Source organism: Aristolochia californica, unplaced genomic scaffold, assembly GCF_029961685.1.
Source record: "Aristolochia californica isolate CCGP_79_NKW_82.1479 unplaced genomic scaffold, dmAriCali1.0.hap1 SCAF_8, whole genome shotgun sequence".
Classification (NCBI taxonomy): domain Eukaryota; kingdom Viridiplantae; phylum Streptophyta; class Magnoliopsida; order Piperales; family Aristolochiaceae; genus Aristolochia; species Aristolochia californica.
Window position 1 is genome coordinate 39,350,009 of NW_027182279.1, and position 20,640 is coordinate 39,370,648.

Consider the following 20,640-nt stretch of genomic DNA (forward strand, 5'->3'; position numbering starts at 1 on the left):
GTATAAAATATTTTTTATATTTATATTTTAAAAAATTATTAATATTTTTATTTTTTGAGATTTCTTATAATCTTATAGAATTTTTATGTATTTATTATTTTAAGTAACCTTAAAATCTTACATTTTTTTTTAAAACTTAGATTACTATGTACTTTATTTTTTATTGAATGCTTTACTTTATAATGTATATTAGTGTTTTTTATTTAATTTTTATTTAATTTTGGCTTTAATTTAATGTTTATGTAATATTATTTATTATAAAATTATTATTAATAATTATTTAATTTTATAGGTAATTATTTTTATAATATTTATTTGTCTTAAAATTCTCTAATAAGTTATTTAATGTGTTTGTGACAAATAGTTTACCAAAAATGTATTCTTGTAAAATCCAAGCAATGAATTTGATCTTCGTAGGAGAAGTTCTTCTCCTTCGAACTAGACATTTGGCAGAGGTGATAAATAATATATTTAACTTTCACACTATTTTAATATTTAATTTTTCATAAATTATTCAGATATATTTGAAGATTTCAAGTTCATTAAAATTGGTAGAATAAAAATAAAATAATTCTTAAATAATTAAAAATTATATAATTATATATTAATTAGTTTTAGATGATTTTCATCATAGATGATTCATGCATATAATATTTTTTTTATAATACCATTATACGATAATGTATTCATAGATTATATTAATTTTAAAATTTTAACTAGCTTCATTTACAACATAGAAGATTGGCACAATGCACATAAGTAAATTGAAAAAGATGAATTATATAAAATTAATTTATTAATTTACTACATAATCAATTGTTTCAATATTTTTTAATCATATAGTGGTTACATATTATTTGATTTTTTCACTAATTATTTTTAAAATAAATACCTAAATTTATTTTTTTCTCATCACATATAAGAGAAAAATAGGGTTATAAATTAAAAAATAAAAATTAATATTCTTTAATTTAATTTTGAAAATATTCACATTCTTATTATTTTTATATATGTTTTAAAATTTATATTGTCACATAATTATTTTTCTCTACATTTCTTTTAGAGGTAGTTCATTTTTATAGTATTTATTTAATTCTTAAAAATTCTTTTCACACTACATTTATTATTTTTAACTATTAATTTATTATTATACAATTTATTTTAAACTATTTTACTAATTTTTATATTTTAAATTAATAAAGACATTCTTTAAAATATTTAACATTATGCTTTAACCTGCAACATTCTATATTGCTTTACTCATGTCTTCTCATCTTGCTAGTATTTTCCATTGGTTCTTCCCTGTAAAATTTCCGCGCAATTCGTCTTCACTTCTGGAATTACGAATCTATTATAATCCATCTCGAAAGTTAGAATTTTCTAGCTCGATTAAGATTTTCTGCATAAAGCTTACTTCAGTATAAATGGCTTAAAATTGTGAGAAGATTGGAGAATCAATCCATTACTTATCTTTTCTGGGTGGAATTGTTTCGTTTTGCTATCGATGATTCAATTTCTGGGTAGAGAATAGAAAGGTTTATTCATGGAACCAGATCAATAATTTTGCCATTAGCGTAGAATGGTAGCCTCAAACCTTAACTAAATTAACAGCAAACGACAACGAAAAGATTTAGTGACAGTGGCAAGATTCAGATAATTAAGAGATAAAACATTAGCTGCTAGTTTGAAATATTTCTCACAAACACCTTTCTAGAAATCAATAAAACTACACATATTCTCTGAGATCTCCATCTTTATAGGTTCTTCAATTTTGACATTTGGTTAGTTAAGGGGTAGTTGGTGCAATTGTAACCAACATAACCTACAAAAGGAGGAGTAAAAAGGAAGATCAGAAAAGGATCACATCATCTCTGTGGGCAGCATTGGCAAGAGTCTTTGCACCAACTTTGTTAGGGTGAGTTGCAGTATGACCGCCACCTTTCTTGCCATCGCCACCAGTAGGAGTAGCCAACTTTGGCTTCTTGTCTGGTCCAGGGGTCTTCTTGGTAGCAGATTCATTAGCTCTCTTCTTTCCAGTTTCAACGTTCATTGGTGTAGCTTCCTTCTTGTCTTCAGAAATATATTATTCATCTTCATCCTCATCACTTTCATCACCAGACTCTTCTATGTCTTCATCTGAACTTGACTCATCTTCTTCAAACTCATCATCATCTTCATCGTCTTCATCTTTGTCCTCCTTTGCCTTTTTTGCCTTAACAGGTTTTGCTTTTGCCTTTGGCTTAGAATCAGATTTAGCTACGTTTGCTTTTACAACAAGCTTTGATGATGCTACTTTTGTATCAGGCATTCCATTAAGAGCAGGTGTTGCAATTTGGTCATCTTTAGAATCCTCATCAGAGTCAGAAAAATCCTCACCCTCATAATCAAGTCTCAAAGGTTAGTAACCACAGAAGTAGACGCTTGATTTTCCATTATGAGAAACTTCAAATTCTTTCTCAAAAACCAAATCAAAAGAAACCCGAGGAAACTTTTCTCGAGCAAGTGTTCCTATGACCATTTTTGGACCAACCAACGTCACAGACATTACCACTTCAGCACCCTTGTCCTTTTTAACTTGTCAAGAGCAGCTTATGAGAGAATGTGAAATGTGATCCTGGATTTGATAGTTACTTACATCTCTCCCAGGCTGCTCTCGAAGATGTTAAAAAGGACAAGGGTGCTGAAATGGTAATGTTTGTGAAGTTGGATGGTCCAAAAATGGTTATAGGAATACTTACTCGAGAAAAGTTCTCTCAGTTTTCTTTTGATTTGGTTTTTGAGCAAGAACTTGAACTTTCCAATAATGGAAAGTCAAGTATCTACTTCTGTGGTTACAAAACTTCGAGACCTGATTACGAGGTCGAAGATTTTTCTGACTCTAATGAGGATTCTGAAGATGACCAAATTGCAGCACTTGCTCTTAATGGAATGCCTGATACAAAAGTAGCAGCATCAAAGCCTGTTGTCAAAGCAAACACAGCTAAATCTGATTCTAAGCAAAAGGCAAAAGCAAAACCTGTTAAGGCAGAAAAGGCAAAGGAGGACAAAGACAAGGACGACGAAGATGATGATGAGTTTGAAGAAGATGAGTCAGGTTCAGATGAGGACATGGCAAAGTAAGGAAGCTACACCAATGAAGGTTGAAACTGGAAACAAGAGGGCTAATGAATCTACTGCCAAGAAGACCCTAGGCCAGACAAGAAGGCAAAGTTGGCTATTCCAATTGGTGGCGATGGCAAGAAAGGTGGTGGTCATACAGCAATTCATCACCCTAACAAAGCTGGTGCAAAGACTCTTGCCAATTGTGACAAATCAAGGCAGCAAGTTATGTGACTTGACTCGGTCAACCCACAAAAATAATATGAAAATTTATGAAAATTTTCTGATCTATTACCTCTAGCAGTTTAGGTATTTGAGTCTACTTCTCAACTTTAGTGATTATTATCACTATATTTGTTCGAAATTCATTGAATTTGTTTTCGACTTATGTTTTATCGCCTATTTCTACCTTTGAGAGTCGGTGCCCTGTGTTGGGACACCGTGATAGAAGAACTTATTACTGTATCTATGTTATTTGGTTAAAGTTGGGATCACTGTCATTACCTCCCACCTTGAAAAAGAGTATTGAAGAGAAAATATAGACGGCTCTAATAAGAGGTCTCACAGAAAAATTTCAGTTTAAAGGTGTTTTAGTTATGTTGGTCTTCTATTTATGTTGAGTTATTTAATTATACTGAAACTTATTTTTAGTGTTAAAGTTTGGGTGTAATTGGGATAAAGATAGTTTAATTGTAATTAGACTTTATTACTTTCCTCTATTATAAATAGGGGTTCATGTACTCAGATTACATCAAATCAATAAAGTTTTTCTCTTTTTTCATAATTTCAACAGTACACAAACGTGTGGTATAGATTATACAAAGACTTTTTCTCCTTTCACTCGACTTAATTCGATTTATATCATCATATAGTAAAAACTTATATGATTTTCACAACACAAAGTCTCAACAGAATATAATGAGTTTTTAAGGAATAAGAAAAAGTGGTTTCACAAAAAAGTCTCAATTAAATGTATTTTAGTTATGTTAGTATTTTATTTATGTAAAATATTTTAATTATTGTAAGACTTATCTTTTTAATGTTTTTACTTTAGATACAACTGCAAAAGGATAATTTAATTATATTTAAATTTTATTTGTTTTTTCTACTGTAAATAGAAGCTAAGTATTCAACAAGGGAGTCTTGCTCAACATGCAAGCAAGTAAAATCATTACAGAAGAGTTTGTTTTCTTAGTTGCACTCTTAGTTGCAGAAAAAAACTATTTTTATTATGAACAATCCATGAAATAATGAAACATATTAAATAAATTATCATTTTATTATAGATGTGGTAATGGGAAGGTATCAATCCAATATCTACAGTTGTGTGAGCAACTATGTGACATATTTACTAAAGCTTTGAATAAAATGAACTATTTCTTTTTCCTAGAGGGGGGAGTGTTAGCATTAAGTTATTACAGGTATTATAATCTTTTACTATAAATATATAATCAAGGAATTGGCTGCCACTTTGGCTCACCTTGATTTTCCCACTAACGATTTCTTCCTTCATATTCATAACATTCAATTTCAACAATCTTCTAATTAAGGAGCAATTATGGTAGATACTACCCACCCCAGATTTCTGGAGCAGTTCAGAGACTAAACCACTCCTGCACTGTTCAGAGGAATGAATTCCACTGCCACAAAATTTCTTCTGATTAAACATTGAACACAAAAGGAAGAAGGTCATGGACATAGAATACAGCATCCTCCACTAAATCAGTCCAATGTTTCAAGACTAGCCAAATGCAAATATTTTTGGAATTCAAAGAGCAAACTAGGAATACCAAGTTGTATTTCCTAATAAAACTCCTACAAACAATTAGTGAAAACAAAATCAATTACTGGTTACTCATTTCTTCTCGTCTCCAACTCCACCAGACCTGTCCAAAAGCAAGTTGTATTTCCTAATAAAACTCCTACTAACAACTAATGAAGACAAATCAATTACTGGTTTACTCATTTCTTTTTGTCTCCAACTCCAGCAGACCTGCCCAAAAGCAAGTTCCATATTAGCACTTGCTGCCCAGTATACTCATTTCTTTTTGTCTCCAACTCCAGCAGACCTGTCCAAAAGCAAGTTCCATGTTAGCACTTGCTGCCCAGTATAGCTCATTTATCTCTAAGATGTAAACAAAATTATATCAGTTGCAGTTTTGGAATGGAGAATATCCCAGAAAAGAAGTTGGATTAAGATGTCTAATCCCTGAAATTTTCATGAAACACCCAATAGACTATTTCAACTTTTTCTAATTCATGCCCACGACCAGAAAACAGTATAAACAGCAAAGAAATAAGAACAGCAAATTCACCTCATCTTGCGCAGAACATTCGCCATCTCCTCACGCTTCTTCTTCGCCCGCTTGTGAGTTCCAAGCTTTCTCTTGGCAACCTTTAATGCTCGCTTATCCTTCCCAACTTTGAGAAGCTCGGTAATCCTCTTCTCGTATGGTGCGAAACCAGCAACTTCTCTGATAAGATTCCTCACAAAATGGACTCTTTTACTGGTTTTCTGAAATTCCAACATAAATCACATATTAGCCAACACCAGTATTTGTGATTGGAAAGTATAGTCCATTCTTGTGATTAGAAATATAACAGCCAACACATCTTGGGCAAAAATAGAAGACAATATATAACCAATAACAAGAAGAAAGATTTGTGGATGACAGGCATACCCCCTTCCTATCAGATGGACGAGTTGCTAACTCCTTCCTTGTCACTACATGGCCTTTATTTATCCCCACAAAGAGACCTGATTTTGGTGGCGGAGGAGCCATTGCCTGTTACAGAAAAGAACAAGATACTAATGAACCCTACAGCTCAATATAATACAACAAAAAGTGTCCAAGCAATGACATAAATAACAATATGAAGTGATACAGCAAAATTGCCAAATATAAGATCTTATGTACTAGTCTGAAGTGGATTCACAAAAATGAGCAAATGATCAAAATCATCTAGGAAATAAAATTTTCATACAAAGTGAAGATAATTGACTAAGAAGAATCCACACTATATTCTTATAGGCTAACATAAGTAATTTTTTATATAGTAGTACAACTCCAATGCAGCATCACTTGAAAAAATAGCATTTAGCCGTTCAAAACATGCAGAAACAAGAACATTATACTAATATATGGTAAAATTTAAACAAGGACAAATATCTAAACCCCATAACGTAAGACTTCCCCGACTACAATTTATAAAGGAAAACAGGAGAATGCCCAAAGGGAATAGTCATTCACCTCAAAATTAAAAATACCAGAAAAGGCCGTAAAAGATACAAACTATACATAACTCAACATAACACTAATTTAACAGAACAGCTCATTATAAAACCTCAGCGCATATACCAGAGCTGGAAACATCTAAAAAAAAGAAAAGAAGAAAGAAGAAAGACGTGCAGTAACAAACGGAAGCAGAAACGCTGAATAAATCTAGGGTTTCAAAACAATTAGGGTTTTACCTCCTACAGAACCGAGAGAGGGCCAAAGAAAGCTAGAGCTGAAGAGTTGCTTTTATATGTGAGAGCCACAAACAAAGGTCTTAAGTGGAAATTAAGAAAACGAATTAGGGTGTTTTCGTCTAAATAAAAAGTATGTCAAAAGACTTGAAGAACCCATGAACAAAACGTAATACCAAGAGGTTTAGGTAGATGAAGTCTGGAAGAGAGAGGGCCCTTCGTCCTACAAGAGTGAGTGAGCTGGCCAATTATCAAAATTGGACCAAACCAGCCGGTTCAACCAGGTTAAATAGGAACTGGATCTTTTTACGGTACTTATTTAGACAAAAATCATATTTACATTAAAATCAAACGATCCAATCGGGTTGGTCTGGTCCGACTACAAATAATAAAAACCGATTAAATCCGGTTCAATAATCAGTATAAGAGACTTGAAAAACAATTGTTAGAGGAATGATATAAAATGGAGACCAAAGGCTTGTGTGAAAAACGTCATACCAACTTACCAAACCTACAACTGAGAACCTGGTCTAACTCGATTAGATCGAAACCGTCTATTTTACGGTTTGATGGCATAATTTAAATGGACATTAAACACCCAGATGAGCTCATTTGTTTTGACTTTATAGCCTCACATTGAAAATAACTTGAACCAATAGAAACTCACAGAAACAATGAAGTTGTGGGGCATGGAAGTGATGACACAAATCGAAGTAAGGAGGTGACAGGAGTAGCCATTGAATATTCATCTCCTATATATATCTTACAAGAGAAAGACAAATCATATTATGCAAATGACCATCGTTCCTACTTGTCTTCCATACTTCTGTTAACCAAACCGTGAGGCTTATGCAACTCCTAAATGGTAGATTGTTGTGGTTGAAGAGTTGGATGACCTCAAAAGAGCTCAAACTTGTGGCTTGGTTCATCTCCCTTTGGGTAAGTGTAGAATATGATGCAAGTGGGTGTATAAAATTAAATCACAACTATATACATTGTTAAAAGTTGTAAAAATTGATTAATTGAAAAAGAAAAACATTTACACCCATTGTGCTAATATTACGGTAATGTCTTTTCATAGATTGCATGTTTTTCAAATGGATGTTAAAAGTACTTTTCTTAATGGTGATAGTTTTTTAAAAAACATACATGATGATCTTTCATGTTCTTGAAGAAGGTTTGCCGTCTTTCTTATGTTTTATATAGATTGAAACAAGCACCACACGTAGTAAGACCAAGGGTTCAAATCATGTTGATAATAACAAAATGGAGAGTTTAAAAGTGTGAGATTAATGGTTTATTTGTGTGATTAGACACTATCATTTTAATATAAACTCCGTAACAAGAACCCTATACTAATATATGGTAAAATTTACACAATGACGAATATCTCAAAATCCGTAACGAAAGACAGCCCCGACAGCAATTTACGAAGGAAAACAGGAGAATGCCCAAAGCGAATAGTCATTCGCCTCAAAATAAAAAAATAAAAAGAAAAGGCCGTAAAAGATACAAACTATACATAAATCAACAAACTCTAACCTAACAGAACAGCTCATTATAAAACCTCAGCGCATATACCAGAGCTGGAAACATCTCAAGAAAAAGCAAAAAAGAAGAAAGACTTGGAGTAACAAACGGAACCAAAAGACACGAACAGAGAACCAAATCACTGGAAGAAAATGCATACCTCTTGACGCGATTTGAAGAGGCCTTTTCAGATAACAGCTCAACTCGACCTGCAGTACAAACGCAATTAGGTTAAAGCAGAAACGCGAAATGAATCTAGGGTTTCGAGACAATTAGGGTTTTTCTTTACCTCCAACAAAACCGAGAGAGGGCAGAAGAAAGCTAGCGCTGCAGAGTTGATTTTATATACGAGAGCCACAGACAATGGCATTAAGAGGAAATTAAAAAATGAATTAGGGTATTTTCGTCTAAAATAAAATGTATGTTAAAAGACTTGAATAACCCCATGAAGAGATCGTAATACCAGATGAAGACAGGCGAGGGCCCCTTCGTCCTACAAGAGTTAGTGAACCGGCCAGTTCAACCGGGTTAAATCAGAACCGGATTTTTTCCGGTTCTTATTTTGACAAACAAATCATATTTACCTTAAAATCAAACGATCCAATCGGGTTGGTCTGGTCCGACTACACAAGGGCTTGCATGAAAAAGTGTCATACCAACTTACCAGTTCATTTGATAGATTCGACTTTGGCCTAACCTACAACTGCGAACCCGGTCTAACTCGATTAGATCGAAACCGTCAATTTTACAGTTTGATGGCTTAATTTAAACGGACATTAAACACCCAGATTAACTGATTTGTTTCTACATTGTAGCCTTACGTTGAAAACAACTTGAACCAATGGAAACTCACAGAAACAATGGAGATGTTGGGCATAGAAGTGATGGCACAAATCAAAGTAAGGAGGAGACAGTAGTAGCCATTACAGAACCAGAACCTGAACCAGCTCAATCTATTCATAACTGGCTAGAGACTGAAAGAATAAAAGATCCAAGAGGGATTTCATGAGTGGTGCAAAGGCTAGTAGGGAAAAGAAGAAGAGGGTTTTCCAAAAACTATAACTGGCAAGACATGTCCCATTTTCCGTTTATGATGAGAAGAGGAGAAGGGCAATGATCCCTCTGTGCATATGACTAAGGGGGGATTCCACCCTTCACCTCCCCTGTATAACATAGTTGTCCTGTATCATCCACATTGTTGATGGGTGAAGCTAGTCACTGTTGCAGCCAAAAGATAGGAGAAGAGAGCAGTCTAATGGGCGAACTGTTCAACAATTTAACAGCTGAGCCTGACCAATTCAATTGTAATTGTATATCAGAATTTGTTGCTTTAAGACTTGGAGGGAACCTAGTCCAGTAGAATCAATCCAACTGACCAGTCCATTGATATAGTAACCAAACCTAAAAGAGAGAGATATCAGAGACTAATAAGACATTCTCTGATAAGTAAATTATACCATGTTTTACTATTCTAACAAATATGGCTGGAGTTGCCTTAGAATCAGATATATTGAATGTAGGAATTGAGAATAATATTTGCCTTGTTTTCATTGAGGAGATGGGTGTTTATAGAATTTACAATACAGTCTGTAGTTTTTACAACTCTACAATTTGAGTTTGTTTCTGTTTCAATCACTTACAATTTGAATTTGTCTCTGTTTCAATCACCTTTTATTTTTATCTCTATCAATATATACCTCCAAAGCTTGCAACAGGGAAAACTTTTTAATAAGCTAAGACAATCAATAAACGACCTTAAACAATCTCTGGGTATTAGTTCAATCATTCAGTTGAAACTACCACATCTACAAAACCCTTCAAGTCCACCTGGAAATCATACTAAAGAGAAAAGAGAACCATATTTTTCTATCTAAATCCACCTAAAACAAAACATTCTTCCAAAAATTTCAACAAAATCTCACTCCATTGCCTGCTTTTTCAGCTGAGTCAAAGTTCTTATATGTCCGGATAAAATTCAACTTCTTATGGTCTAATCCATTAATCACAATCAAGAACCAAGTAGAACTCTTCTTCTTTGCCTTGACTTAAAAAGTAATTCCGTGCCATTAGTCAGAATGAAGCTCTGCACCTAATGAACCTTGGAAATTGGTTTGAGTAGTTTGATCATTCTTGATGATCTATGTGAAATGCTGCAATCACATATTCACAGTGAATATGGTTATTGTAATGGCTCATGCTTCTTTTTTCCATGTATGCTTTCCACACCTCAGCCTCCTGTGCCTTTGGCCTTTTTTGCTTGATGGCATCGTATCCAGTAATAGCTATGAGTTATAATCATTCTTAGGATGTGATTATACTTATTGGTTATGTGGAGCTTTTTATATTTTGCTCTACTTTTTACCTAAAAACATGTCTCTAACTCTTCTTCTTTGTCTTGACTTAAACGAGGTAATAACTGTCCATTATATTTAAAACATGACCCTGTTAAGACAATCAATAGACAACCTTAAATAATCTCCGGGTATTAGTTCAATTACTTCCCACTACAACCTCTTCCATATCAAATTTCTAGACATGGCCTTATGATTAAAATTGACTTGATGATTACAACCTTACTCTCGGATAAAGGAAGAGGGATGGGGGCAAGGCACTCCTTTTCACAAGAGACAGGGGCAGCTAGAGAGAAGCCACCACCCTCCGCCACTTGAGGGCCAAAAACCAACCATCTTTCCCCACTCCACTAACCTCATCCCGGAATGAGAATCAGAATTCCTTCATACCACACTAGTATTAGAATTTTATTATCTTCATCCGAGGAACATCTTAAGTTGTAACCCAAAAGGTTAGAGAAAAACACTTGTAAATGTGTGATTTCTTTATAAACTATTTCATCTTTATAGTAGATTCTTGCAGCGGTGAAAGACAGACATAGTTTCACTTTGAATGGAACTTGTATAAATGTTGTTGTTTGTTTCCGTGTTTTTTTTCTTCCACGATTATTATTATTGTTCTCGTTAGTTTAGAATTAGAGTGTTTAATTCCTAACAAACGTGCCAGTTTCTACCCGTCAATTGGATGAGGTAGGTGGGGAGACTATTTCTACCCACAAAGACCATTATGGGAAGCCCCATTTCTGCATTGACGGAAAAAAGGACTCTGCAGCGATTCCCATCACCAGTGGCAAAAATGCCAAAGATGACGGAAATGGAGGAAGTGTTGGGGAAGATCTCTGAGACGGTTGGATGGTGATATAGAGAAATTGAAAAGGCAAGAGAGACATTTCCCAAGAGTCGATGGTCACTCTCTCCTTTGGAGACTAGTAGATTTCCTTGAGGTAGCTCCAGGACAAAAATGGCTCATCAATCCAAATCACAATAAGGAATGGATCGAAACACGCCTTCGACTCGATCCCAGAGACAACAAGGAAAACTTCCTTCAGAACTTCGATGCCATCACCACTAATAGCGCCTCATACAATAAAAGAATATCAGAAAAGACAGTAACAAAATAGAAATTATGCCACAATCAACAAAACATTAACATATCAAAACAACTCGTTATAAAACCTCGACGCATATATCAGATTAAGAAACATCACAAAATAAGCAAAAAAGAAAAAAAACTCATCAACAAAGGAAACGCAGACCTTACGAAGCGATAACAGCTGAATTCGATCTGCAGGCAATGTTAATGGGTTAATAAGAAATGGGTATGAATCTAGGATTCTGAGATGATAAAAGTTTGTCCTTGCCTTCAAAAGAATTGGAACAAGACTGAAGTCCGACTTTTGTCTTTCGAGTTTAATCAAATTAAATTTGATTAGATAAATGCACCTTAAAGCAAGTTTGGTTTGATTACTTGAGCTGGATAAATATCCTTCATTGGATGTTCCTACTTCATTCATGTGGCCACAAGAAAGAGTTCAAATATGAAACAAGTGAATTGTCCTGATTCTTTTAATTTAAGAACTGATAAGGTTTTTGTCGAGTTTCCAATAATATTCATTTAAATTAATTTAATCTATTCATCTTAAAATGAAATTTTACTTATATGAAAATACTTGTATTATTTAAAAAAAAATTATGCAAATTTTAATTTTTATGGATTATGATTTTATCAGTCAATACTTGAGATGGTTTAATGCTTGGACGATGACCCAGGAATCCAGTGGCGCTGTTCCTTACTTGAGCACTTTGGCTTCGGCTTCTCCTACCCTTCTTAGAGTGAAGAGACCAAGAACGATCAGTAGATTCTGTCCGTCTGGCTGGCCGTCCTTTGATCTGTAGGCCGCCTTCGATTCATGCATTCCGTTTCGTATTTTAATCTGCAAGAAAGGGTACCATGAAATAAATCAAATTCGTGTTCGCTCAGTGGAGTCTCCAACAATCAATCAATCGAGGAATTCATTCTGGTTTCAGGGGTGGACTCGCGGTACCTGTCAAACGCTTCCTTCTTTAATTAAAATTTTCTGTTCTCATGTGTGTGGAGTTCTCTTCTCATTTGTTTGTTTGGTTCCTGGAAGTTCATCCGGTGGTTGGTTTTGTAGACGGCATAAATTATACGGAAAACCCATTTTCGGCGCGGGTTCTATTTGCTTTTAGTACTCGAAACGTTGTTTTTCTTCAACCAGAGTTGAAACTTTGAACTGTTTTTCGAACCCATATCGGGGAAAGGGAACTCATCCGTCTTCTGTTTGCGCTAGCACATTTATGTTTCTTCATATGATGCTTAAGTTATCAACTGGTTCTGGACTCATTTCGAGAAATCCCAAATAGTTCCTTGGGCGTTCCCGAATTTCCCCCTTTGTCATCTTCACCAGAAAATCAACTTCGCTCTACTATCATTTTATTTATATTCCCACGTTTTTCATCTTTGTTCAACATCAATCCCCGAGACTGCAACTATAAAATTCGAAATTTTGCTAGATTTTCAAGTCATTGTCACTACAACACTTCTGTAGCAAAGCCTACATACTGTTGTGCAAATTCCAAGAGGATCTTCTAATGTTCATTGCTAGAAAGTCTCAAATTTCAAATCCAACTTAGTATTTTTTTAGTTGGAAAATTGAGTAATAGAATTTTCTTCCCTCATTGTTTCCATTCGGATAGTGCAGCTATCTGTTATCAGTCTTCTCCTGCTGGACCCTCCTTCGCCTTTCTCGATGCCTAACTTGTAGCCTTCCTCCCTATGTCGCTTGTCTGTGGCGTCCCCCTACTCGAATGTGTCTATTGCCTTGCCTGTGCACGTTGGGCTTGGAAGCGCTGCCTCCACACTGCAGGTCATGATAGTGAGAACTGGGGCCTTGCCTCAGCCCAAGAATTTGAGCCTGTTCCTCGCCTCTGCCGCCTTATCTTAGCTGTTTATGAAGATGATCTCCACCATCCCCTCTGGGCCCCACCTGGTGGGTACCAGATCAACCCTGATTGGATCATTCGTCGCAGGACCTATGAGGACACCCAGGGAAAAGCTCCACCTTATATAATCTACGTTGACCACAAAAACACAGATATTGTCCTTGCCATAAGAGGTCTCAATTTGGCCAAAGAAAGTGACTATGCAGTTTTATTGGATAATAAACTTGGACAGAGGAAATTTGATGGTGGCTATGTTCACAATGGGCTTTTGAAAGCTGCGGGTTGTGTTCTGGATCTGGAGTATGAGGTTTTGAGGGAGTTGGTGGAAAAGCATCCTAATTATACTCTCACCTTTACTGGACATTCTCTTGGTTCAGGAGTTGCAGCTCTTTTGACTATGGTAGTTGTACATAACCGAGATAGATTGGGAAATATAGAGAGAAAGCGGATTCGGTGTTTTGCAATTGCCCCAGCCAGGTGTATATCATTGAATTTGGCGGTGAGATATGCTGATGTGATAAATTCTGTTGTCCTCCAGGCAAGTGTTCTGTGTTTTCTTTTACATTCTACTTTCTCTACTTCTATTTAGTGCGTTTCTTTGATGTTATAGTGAAAATGGTTGTACCAAATAGTAGAGCCAACAATGTTAGAGTGATCTGAATTGGATCAGTAAGTGACTTTGGTCTACAAAATATGATAGTAACTATAAAAGATGTGAAATATTTCACTTGTATCAGCTTTGGCCTATTACTTCACTTACAGGAAACAGTAGTATTTGAGTGGTCCTGAAAATGTGAATACCGTCCCATTTGTGCATTGAATTTTGTTGTAAATGTTATTTGTCAACAATTCAAATTAGTTGCTTCTTTCACAAGTGTTAACCGCTAGTTGTATTTTCCTTGGGCAAAACATCATTTTATTTGTAAATAACAAGTTGGAAAATAGGTAACTTATTATAATTTTTTTCCAATTCACTGCATATATACAGCGAGCTTAAAAAACTTAAAACTGCTATGTGATGGTGGCCAAGGTAAAATAGTTGGGAGAATTTTTTCTATGTAATCTCAAATAGCAGTACCTCCACCTTTCAATTATGGCTTCCTATAAAGCAGCCTGTGAAGAAAATATTTTGCTTCAAATCTTCTATTTTGGCAATATGATCATTGAGCACAATAACCAAATAATCTGCTACTGCCCGGCAATTTGGCCTGTATTTTTCGGTCCTGGAGGATCTTCTCAATGTCAGCTTAAATTTCGAACTTCATTTATGCTAGCTTTGCTCTTTTTTTGTCATTTTGAAGTGCATAATACATCATCTGACCAAAATAACTTATGTCAATCCTTTTGACTCCCATGCTTGTTTTTCCTCTTGAATTTTTTGTTTTTTGGATTATTTTTCTTCTTGAAATTCTTTAGTTGGTCTTATTTATAGATGTATTTCATGAGATATGCAGTCCTTAATCACATGTGCTCCATGACCATACCTAGCTAAGGGAAGAATTATATTACTTGGTGGCGACTGATAAGACAGCAGCTCTGCTTGATATGCACATTATGAGTTTAAAATGTGCTTCTTTCACCACATTATGAGTTAAGCTCATGTGCCTTATATTATTAACTATTCTTCTCCTTTTGCTGTTGAGTTGATAAAAGCATTTTCTTTGATCCAGGATGATTTCTTGCCTCGGACAGCAACTCCTTTAGAAGACATCTTCAAGTCACTGTTTTGGTAATTAATGCTCCTTGTGTTTTTCCACCTGATCCTTCTATAATAATTAAATGAAAAATATCTTACCTCCTTGATTATGGTTTGACACCTCTTTAACTCATTTCGTCATTACAGTAGACATTGCATACATCCAACCTTCACCTCTAGAGTACTTACAATGACTTCTAATACGGTTTTCTGTGCAGTTTGCCATGCATATTATGCTTAAGATGCATGAGAGACACTTGCATTCCAGAAGAGAGGATGCTTAAAGATCCAAGGCGGTTGTATGCTCCTGGTCGGCTTTATCACATTGTGGAGAGAAAGCCATTCAGGTGAACTTCATTCTTTTCTTCTGGTATGTCCATTATAAACTGTAACTGAAAGAGAGTTGCTATATGGCCGCTTCTTAAGGTTTGTTATATTCGTTAAATTGTTAACAGCTGTCAGTTTGTAATGGTTCCTACCTAGGGAGACATTTTATTCACAAACCTGGTGTGTGTGCTTCAGGTTGGGTAGATTCCCTCCAGTCGTTAGGACAGCAGTTCCTGTTGATGGGAGGTTTGAACACATTGTGCTTTCATGCAATGCCACTTCAGACCATGCCATTATTTGGATAGAAAGGGAAGCTCAAAGGGCTGTGGATGTAAGTTCTGATTTAGGTTGTTTTAGTGCTAATTAATTTGTCCTCATTGGTTTTGTATCCAAGGAAACGCTGGGGAAATTAGAAAACTATAAGGGTTCTTTCACTCTGTTAAACAAATTTTGAAAAGAAATGACAAAGTGAAGAGGTCCTTTTAACAGTTGTCTGGTGCACACCAACATGGATTTGTCATGAAATGATAAATCTATGTTTCCACCATCCTAACAATGGTAACCCTAAGTAACAGAGTGGTAGACACCATGTCCAAAAGAATTACTAAAAGTGGCTTGCTATTTAGCTCAATAGCAATGTGGGGGAGTTTCTGGTATAGGTCTTGGGTATAACAATCATTTGTTGAAAAATTTTCTAAAATAAAAAAATCATTCGTTGAAAATATCCAAGTGATAGCAGTGAAGCTGCCCGTGATGACAAAACGTATTGCCACTTTAGTGATCTAATATATGTTTAAAAGCATTTGAGCGGACTCTTCTCAATTTCTGAAGTTTATTATCCAGTCCTGTTACAATGGCAAATGTTCCTTGTTGTTAAGTTTTTGTTATTCTTGGCTTCAAGGAGAACTACAAGGTACTCCTTACTTGAAGATCTAGAAATACCTTAAGGCTGTTAAACATCGAAAGTTACTTTCGTTGAGTTTTGGTCTTTGATTGAACTCCCTTTCACCGTTTAGAGTATATGCATATGTAGCTGAGAATACTTTCTTTGTTGATGTCAGTTGATGATGGAAAAGGAAAGAACTATGGAGACTCCTGCAAAGCAAAGAATGGAGCGACAAGAGACCCTTGCCAGAGAACATAGCGAGGAACACAAGGCGGCCCTTAGGCGTGCAGTGACGTTAGCTGTTCCCCATGCGTATGCACCATCCCTTTACGGTACTTTTGACAAGAATGATAGTGAGAAATCGAGCCGCGTTGGGGAAGGCTCATCCGGGAAGAGCCAACAAAAAGTGACCTGGGATGAAGTGATAGAACGGCTTTTTGAGGAGGATGAATCAGGCCACATGGTCCTGAAGAAGTGTCCATCTTCAAAATGTTGATGTAAAGTCCTGTTCCACATATTATCATCATTTTTACCTGTTGTAATTGTTTATGTGTTCTTTTCAAATCTGTGCATTGTATGAACATAGATTTTCTTCACATCATTGTCAAAGGGTGATATATTAGTTCTGCATCATTGAATTCATTAATATCTAGCATCTTACTGCTCAAATGCCCCAAAACTCCATGACCCATAAATGCATTCCATATTTCAGGTTCCCTGGTCTACTTTTATTTTTACTGATTGGGAAAGAACCTACTTCAGCTACTCATTTGCAGGAAATGGCTTCCAAGACTTCAATTCCCTACTTCTGGCAGAGTTACCTTCTTTTAATAATTTACAATGGGACATTGGGAGCAATCATTTCAATAGAGAATGTCATCTATTCCCTATCTTTGATAATAGAATTTTCAAGTATCCCATGTTGCATTTGATGTCAATATAATGAATTATATGCTAAGTTAATCCATAGACTAAATGAGGTAGTCATGATAGAAGAAGATTGTTTATTACATTGGAGACAAGGAGGGGATTTATGCCTCTACTACTATTATCACTAAAATTGCCTATTTATCCATATATTTACACATATTAGTATATATAACTCTAATTTGGTGTATGAAAAGATATAAATACTTATATAAGAATGATATTATACCTCATTTATTTTATATTTATGAGTTTACTCAATGCGAATACATAAAAGTATAGTGGAATAAAACTAAAACCGATTTATGTAGAAGGATGTGAATCCCATCTATAAATTTTTATTTTTGAGAGTGATATGTTTCTTTTCTCGATTCGAAGTTATAGTCTAAAAGCAAGTTAAACTTATAAAGATAATTTAAATTACGGGTACTTCTTGTATATGATCTTCTTAGATATCGTATTTCTAAACACAGCAAACTAGATATTGTAATTTTATGTATGGTCCAACTTTAAATGCGACAAACAAGGTATGTAGCGAGAAAATCGAGTATAACATAATTATCAACAGATGATTTCCCACGAATAATCGGGTAAATGTGTAAATAAAATCTATAAAATAATATGTAAAATAATGATAAAATTATTAAAAAGTATATAAATAACATCAAAATACAAAAAATAATTAAATATATAGTTAATCTTTCTTTCACCTAATTCTTTTAAGTTAATTTCTCTCTTTTATACAAGAGGAGCTTTTTTTTCTAAAAAATTAAAATTTAAAAAATTGTAACATTTATCTATATTTATTTTATATAAATACCAGTATAAGGGTAAATAAGTAATTTTAAAATAAATAAAGATTTTTATTCCGTATCCATAGAAAGGTAAATTCCCAATTCTTTTTGGAATTCCAGGTTTTCGGATAAATTGTTAACGGTCGAATCCGGGTAATATACCCGGTAAGGAATCGACCCCTTTTCGCCGTCGAGATAAAGAGACCCTAAAATCCTGTAAACGAAAGGAGGCGGCCATCCATTTATCTTATCCACCCAAGAAGAACAGAAGTTATCCACCCAAGAATAGAAGCAGAAGGAGAAAGAGCATCCACGAAAATGTCGATTTCTTCTTTGATGATTTCGAGGGTTTTTCCTTCTTGTCCTTCCCATTTCAAAAGCAATGGAGTTTGTCCTCCGTCAGGGAAGCCGCAGGGTCTTGTGGTGGAGTGCTCGTCGAGGCCCCAAAAGAAGGCCACTGCGCACCATATGAAGACTCGGCCTAAGAAGTCGCAGCCATGGGACATCAGGCGCCAGCCGACCGTGTATCCGCCCCTGCCGCCGCTCCCACCGGATTGGACGCTTCTTGAGAGTTCACAGGAAGTTGAGGATGGTTTTGTGACGGAGCCCCCTGTTATGGTACAAGAAGAATGAGAACGATGGGTGGAGCTTTGTCTTCTTCGACGAGTTTCTAGTAATTCAGTTCTTCAATTTTCCAGTTGATCTCTTCGATGTTGTGTTGTGTTTTGTAGACTTGTTTTAACTTTTCCTGGAATCGTTGATAAACTCGGTCAGTTCTCCCCTTTAGTTGCTTTGCCTGAACCTCTCCAGAGTTAGCTATGATGAACTGAAAAAGCGAAACAGCACTTGAACGATAGACCCATTGGAGCGTTTTCTTCTAGCAAATTACAGCAAGCAGTAATGGTTCGTTAACCAATCTTCGGCGAAAGTTCAGACTTCTCTTCCCACCTGATAAATTGGATAACTACTAGTAATACTTGACTGTTTTCTTCCATAAAATCTGTTTGCTCCTGCAGTTTTTAATAACTCAGAACTGCTCTTCCTTCTTCCATTCCCCATTGTAGAGGTTTTAATCTAATTCCCAGCGAGGATAAGCCTTCCATTTCCCGAATCCGCGACTGTTTGGGAGCCGTTGTGCCAATCTAGAACACAAGGGTCACCAGACATCTACAAGGCTTCTGATAAAATGCGCAAGCCAAATCGCTCTCGAAGTTGCACGATCTTGCCTCTTGATGCTGCGTCCCAATCAGCAAAGAAGATGTAATGGAGAAACCTGGAGAGAAATCGATCGAAGTCTTGAGACGAAGAAGACAAACCTTTAAAACGGCTCTTCTATAGGTCGCAGTGTTTTAATCCCATGAAAGAAATCATTAAATGAAGAAAGCAGAAACAACAAGGAGAAAATTGAGAGAATTTCCTTATCTGAGTCTAGTTTTTTAGGCATATTTATCTTCTAATCAGAGAATTTTAATTAAACTTAATCACTCCTTGATAGACTCATTTAAAATATGTGATATCTTGCTCACATGATGTTTTCGATTTTTTAAGTTTTTGTCACTTAGTTATGTATCTTCTACATCGACATTTCTCAAGTTATGCTTACCTCCAGAAATTTTTCTTAGTCAAAATGGTTTGTTAAGTTGCTTTTACAATTCTATTGTTATAGTCTTTTCTATTTTTTTTTGTAAAAAAATTACATTCTAAATTATTTTTTAGAAGTATGAATGTTACATAGTCACATTCTGATTAAAATTATTTTTCTCTAACATTTTTTCAATTTATCATATTTTATTTTCATTACTTAAAAACAATACCTAGACCCACTACCTAAAAAATATAATAATATGTCATGATTTGTGTTTGAGCTACCTTTAAAAATATAGTTTCTTTGTTATACCCTAAAATTATTTTTTTTTCTTGAAATTGAATAAAATATGTTTTAGATTATGACCATTTTACTAGTGTGAAGTTGGGTCCAAAGTTTATCCCAAAATGACTAGTTTAAGAAACCTCTTTCCCAACTAATAAACTCAAAATATTTATACTAAGTAATCTATGTGGGACTATTCCTTAACACCCCCCCTCCCCCCCTCACGTGTAGGCCCTCTTTTGTAGCTCTACAAGTGGATAATTTAAGTATAGGCCCTCTTTTGTTGTTCTACAAATAGATAATTTTAGGTGTAAACAATTTTTTAAGTGTAGGCCCTCTTTTGTAGCTTTACAAGTGGATAATTTAGGTGTAGAAGTTAGGTCTAAGGTCCATCCCAAAATTATTAGCTTAAGAAACCTCTTTCCCAACAAATAAACTTAAGATCTTTGTACTCACTAATCCTTATGGGACTATTCTTTAACTAGTACGTGTAACTTCATCATATGGTTAGGAGTGATTTTTTTTTTCTCATATTGTACTTTGTCCAAACTTGGTCTCTATGTTTTTTTTATACCCAAGTTGATGGGGAGAAAAAGAATAAGAAGTACAAGAAAAACATATTTTGTTCCACGTATTATGGTAATATTTATATGACCAAAATATTCAAAAAAGGGAAAACAAAATATAAATTTTTTGAATCTATGAATTTTTTAACAAAAACAAGATT

The 20,640-nt window shown here is 35.0% G+C and overlaps 4 protein-coding genes across 5 annotated transcripts; 2 read left to right on the forward strand and 2 right to left on the reverse strand.

Moving 5' to 3' along the window:
• Window positions 1-2,083: 2,083 nt before the first annotated feature.
• LOC137938507 (histone deacetylase HDT2-like) lies at window positions 2,084-2,545 on the reverse strand. Its single transcript, XM_068783459.1, has 2 exons — window positions 2,420-2,545; window positions 2,084-2,377 (listed from the first exon to the last, which is right to left on the reverse strand). Exons 1-2 carry the CDS (start codon window positions 2,543-2,545, stop codon window positions 2,084-2,086), a joined length of 420 nt encoding a protein of 139 aa, XP_068639560.1.
• Window positions 2,546-2,685: 140 nt separating this feature from the next.
• LOC137938508 (histone deacetylase HDT1-like) lies at window positions 2,686-3,120 on the forward strand. The gene has a single exon (XM_068783460.1). The coding sequence runs from the start codon at window positions 2,686-2,688 to the stop codon at window positions 3,118-3,120; it is 435 nt and encodes a 144-aa protein (XP_068639561.1).
• A 1,614-nt stretch (window positions 3,121-4,734) lies between these two features.
• On the reverse strand, window positions 4,735-8,421 carry LOC137938852 (large ribosomal subunit protein eL36y-like). The gene is made up of 5 exons (XM_068783924.1): window positions 8,388-8,421; window positions 8,259-8,307; window positions 5,781-5,885; window positions 5,415-5,614; window positions 4,735-5,168 (listed from the first exon to the last, which is right to left on the reverse strand). The coding sequence occupies exons 3-5, from the start codon at window positions 5,880-5,882 to the stop codon at window positions 5,138-5,140; spliced, it is 333 nt and encodes a 110-aa protein (XP_068640025.1). The 5' UTR covers window positions 5,883-5,885; window positions 8,259-8,307; window positions 8,388-8,421; the 3' UTR covers window positions 4,735-5,137.
• A 3,823-nt stretch (window positions 8,422-12,244) lies between these two features.
• Window positions 12,245-16,938, forward strand: LOC137938753 (uncharacterized). 2 transcript variants are annotated; one of them, XM_068783783.1, is made up of 6 exons: window positions 12,245-12,490; window positions 13,173-13,951; window positions 15,084-15,142; window positions 15,328-15,456; window positions 15,632-15,767; window positions 16,498-16,938. In XM_068783783.1, the coding sequence occupies exons 2-6, from the start codon at window positions 13,247-13,249 to the stop codon at window positions 16,816-16,818; spliced, it is 1,350 nt and encodes a 449-aa protein (XP_068639884.1). In that variant the 5' UTR covers window positions 12,245-12,490; window positions 13,173-13,246; the 3' UTR covers window positions 16,819-16,938. The 2 variants fall into 2 exon arrangements, with proteins under 2 accessions (XP_068639884.1, XP_068639883.1); XM_068783782.1 differs by having other exon boundaries at window positions 12,245-13,951.
• The last annotated feature ends 3,702 nt before the right edge of the window (window positions 16,939-20,640 follow it).

Coding starts and splice junctions, on each gene's coding strand:
- LOC137938507 (XM_068783459.1), bottom strand. CDS start 2,545: ATGTCTGTGACGTTGGTTGGTCCAAAAATGGTCATAGGAACACTTGCT. Junction 2,378..2,419: donor CTCATAATGGAAAATCAAGC/GTCTACTTCTGT, acceptor CTTGATTATGAG/GGTGAGGATTTTTCTGACTC.
- LOC137938508 (XM_068783460.1), top strand. CDS start 2,686: ATGGTAATGTTTGTGAAGTTGGATGGTCCAAAAATGGTTATAGGAATA.
- LOC137938852 (XM_068783924.1), bottom strand. CDS start 5,882: ATGGCTCCTCCGCCACCAAAATCAGGTCTCTTTGTGGGGATAAATAAA. Junction 5,615..5,780: donor GTCCATCTGATAGGAAGGGG/GTATGCCTGTCA, acceptor TTGGAATTTCAG/AAAACCAGTAAAAGAGTCCA. Junction 5,169..5,414: donor AATGTTCTGCGCAAGATGAG/GTGAATTTGCTG, acceptor GCTTTTGGACAG/GTCTGCTGGAGTTGGAGACA.
- LOC137938753 (XM_068783782.1), top strand. CDS start 13,247: ATGTCGCTTGTCTGTGGCGTCCCCCTACTCGAATGTGTCTATTGCCTT. Junction 15,143..15,327: donor ATCTTCAAGTCACTGTTTTG/GTAATTAATGCT, acceptor TTTTCTGTGCAG/TTTGCCATGCATATTATGCT. Junction 15,768..16,497: donor AAGCTCAAAGGGCTGTGGAT/GTAAGTTCTGAT, acceptor TGTTGATGTCAG/TTGATGATGGAAAAGGAAAG.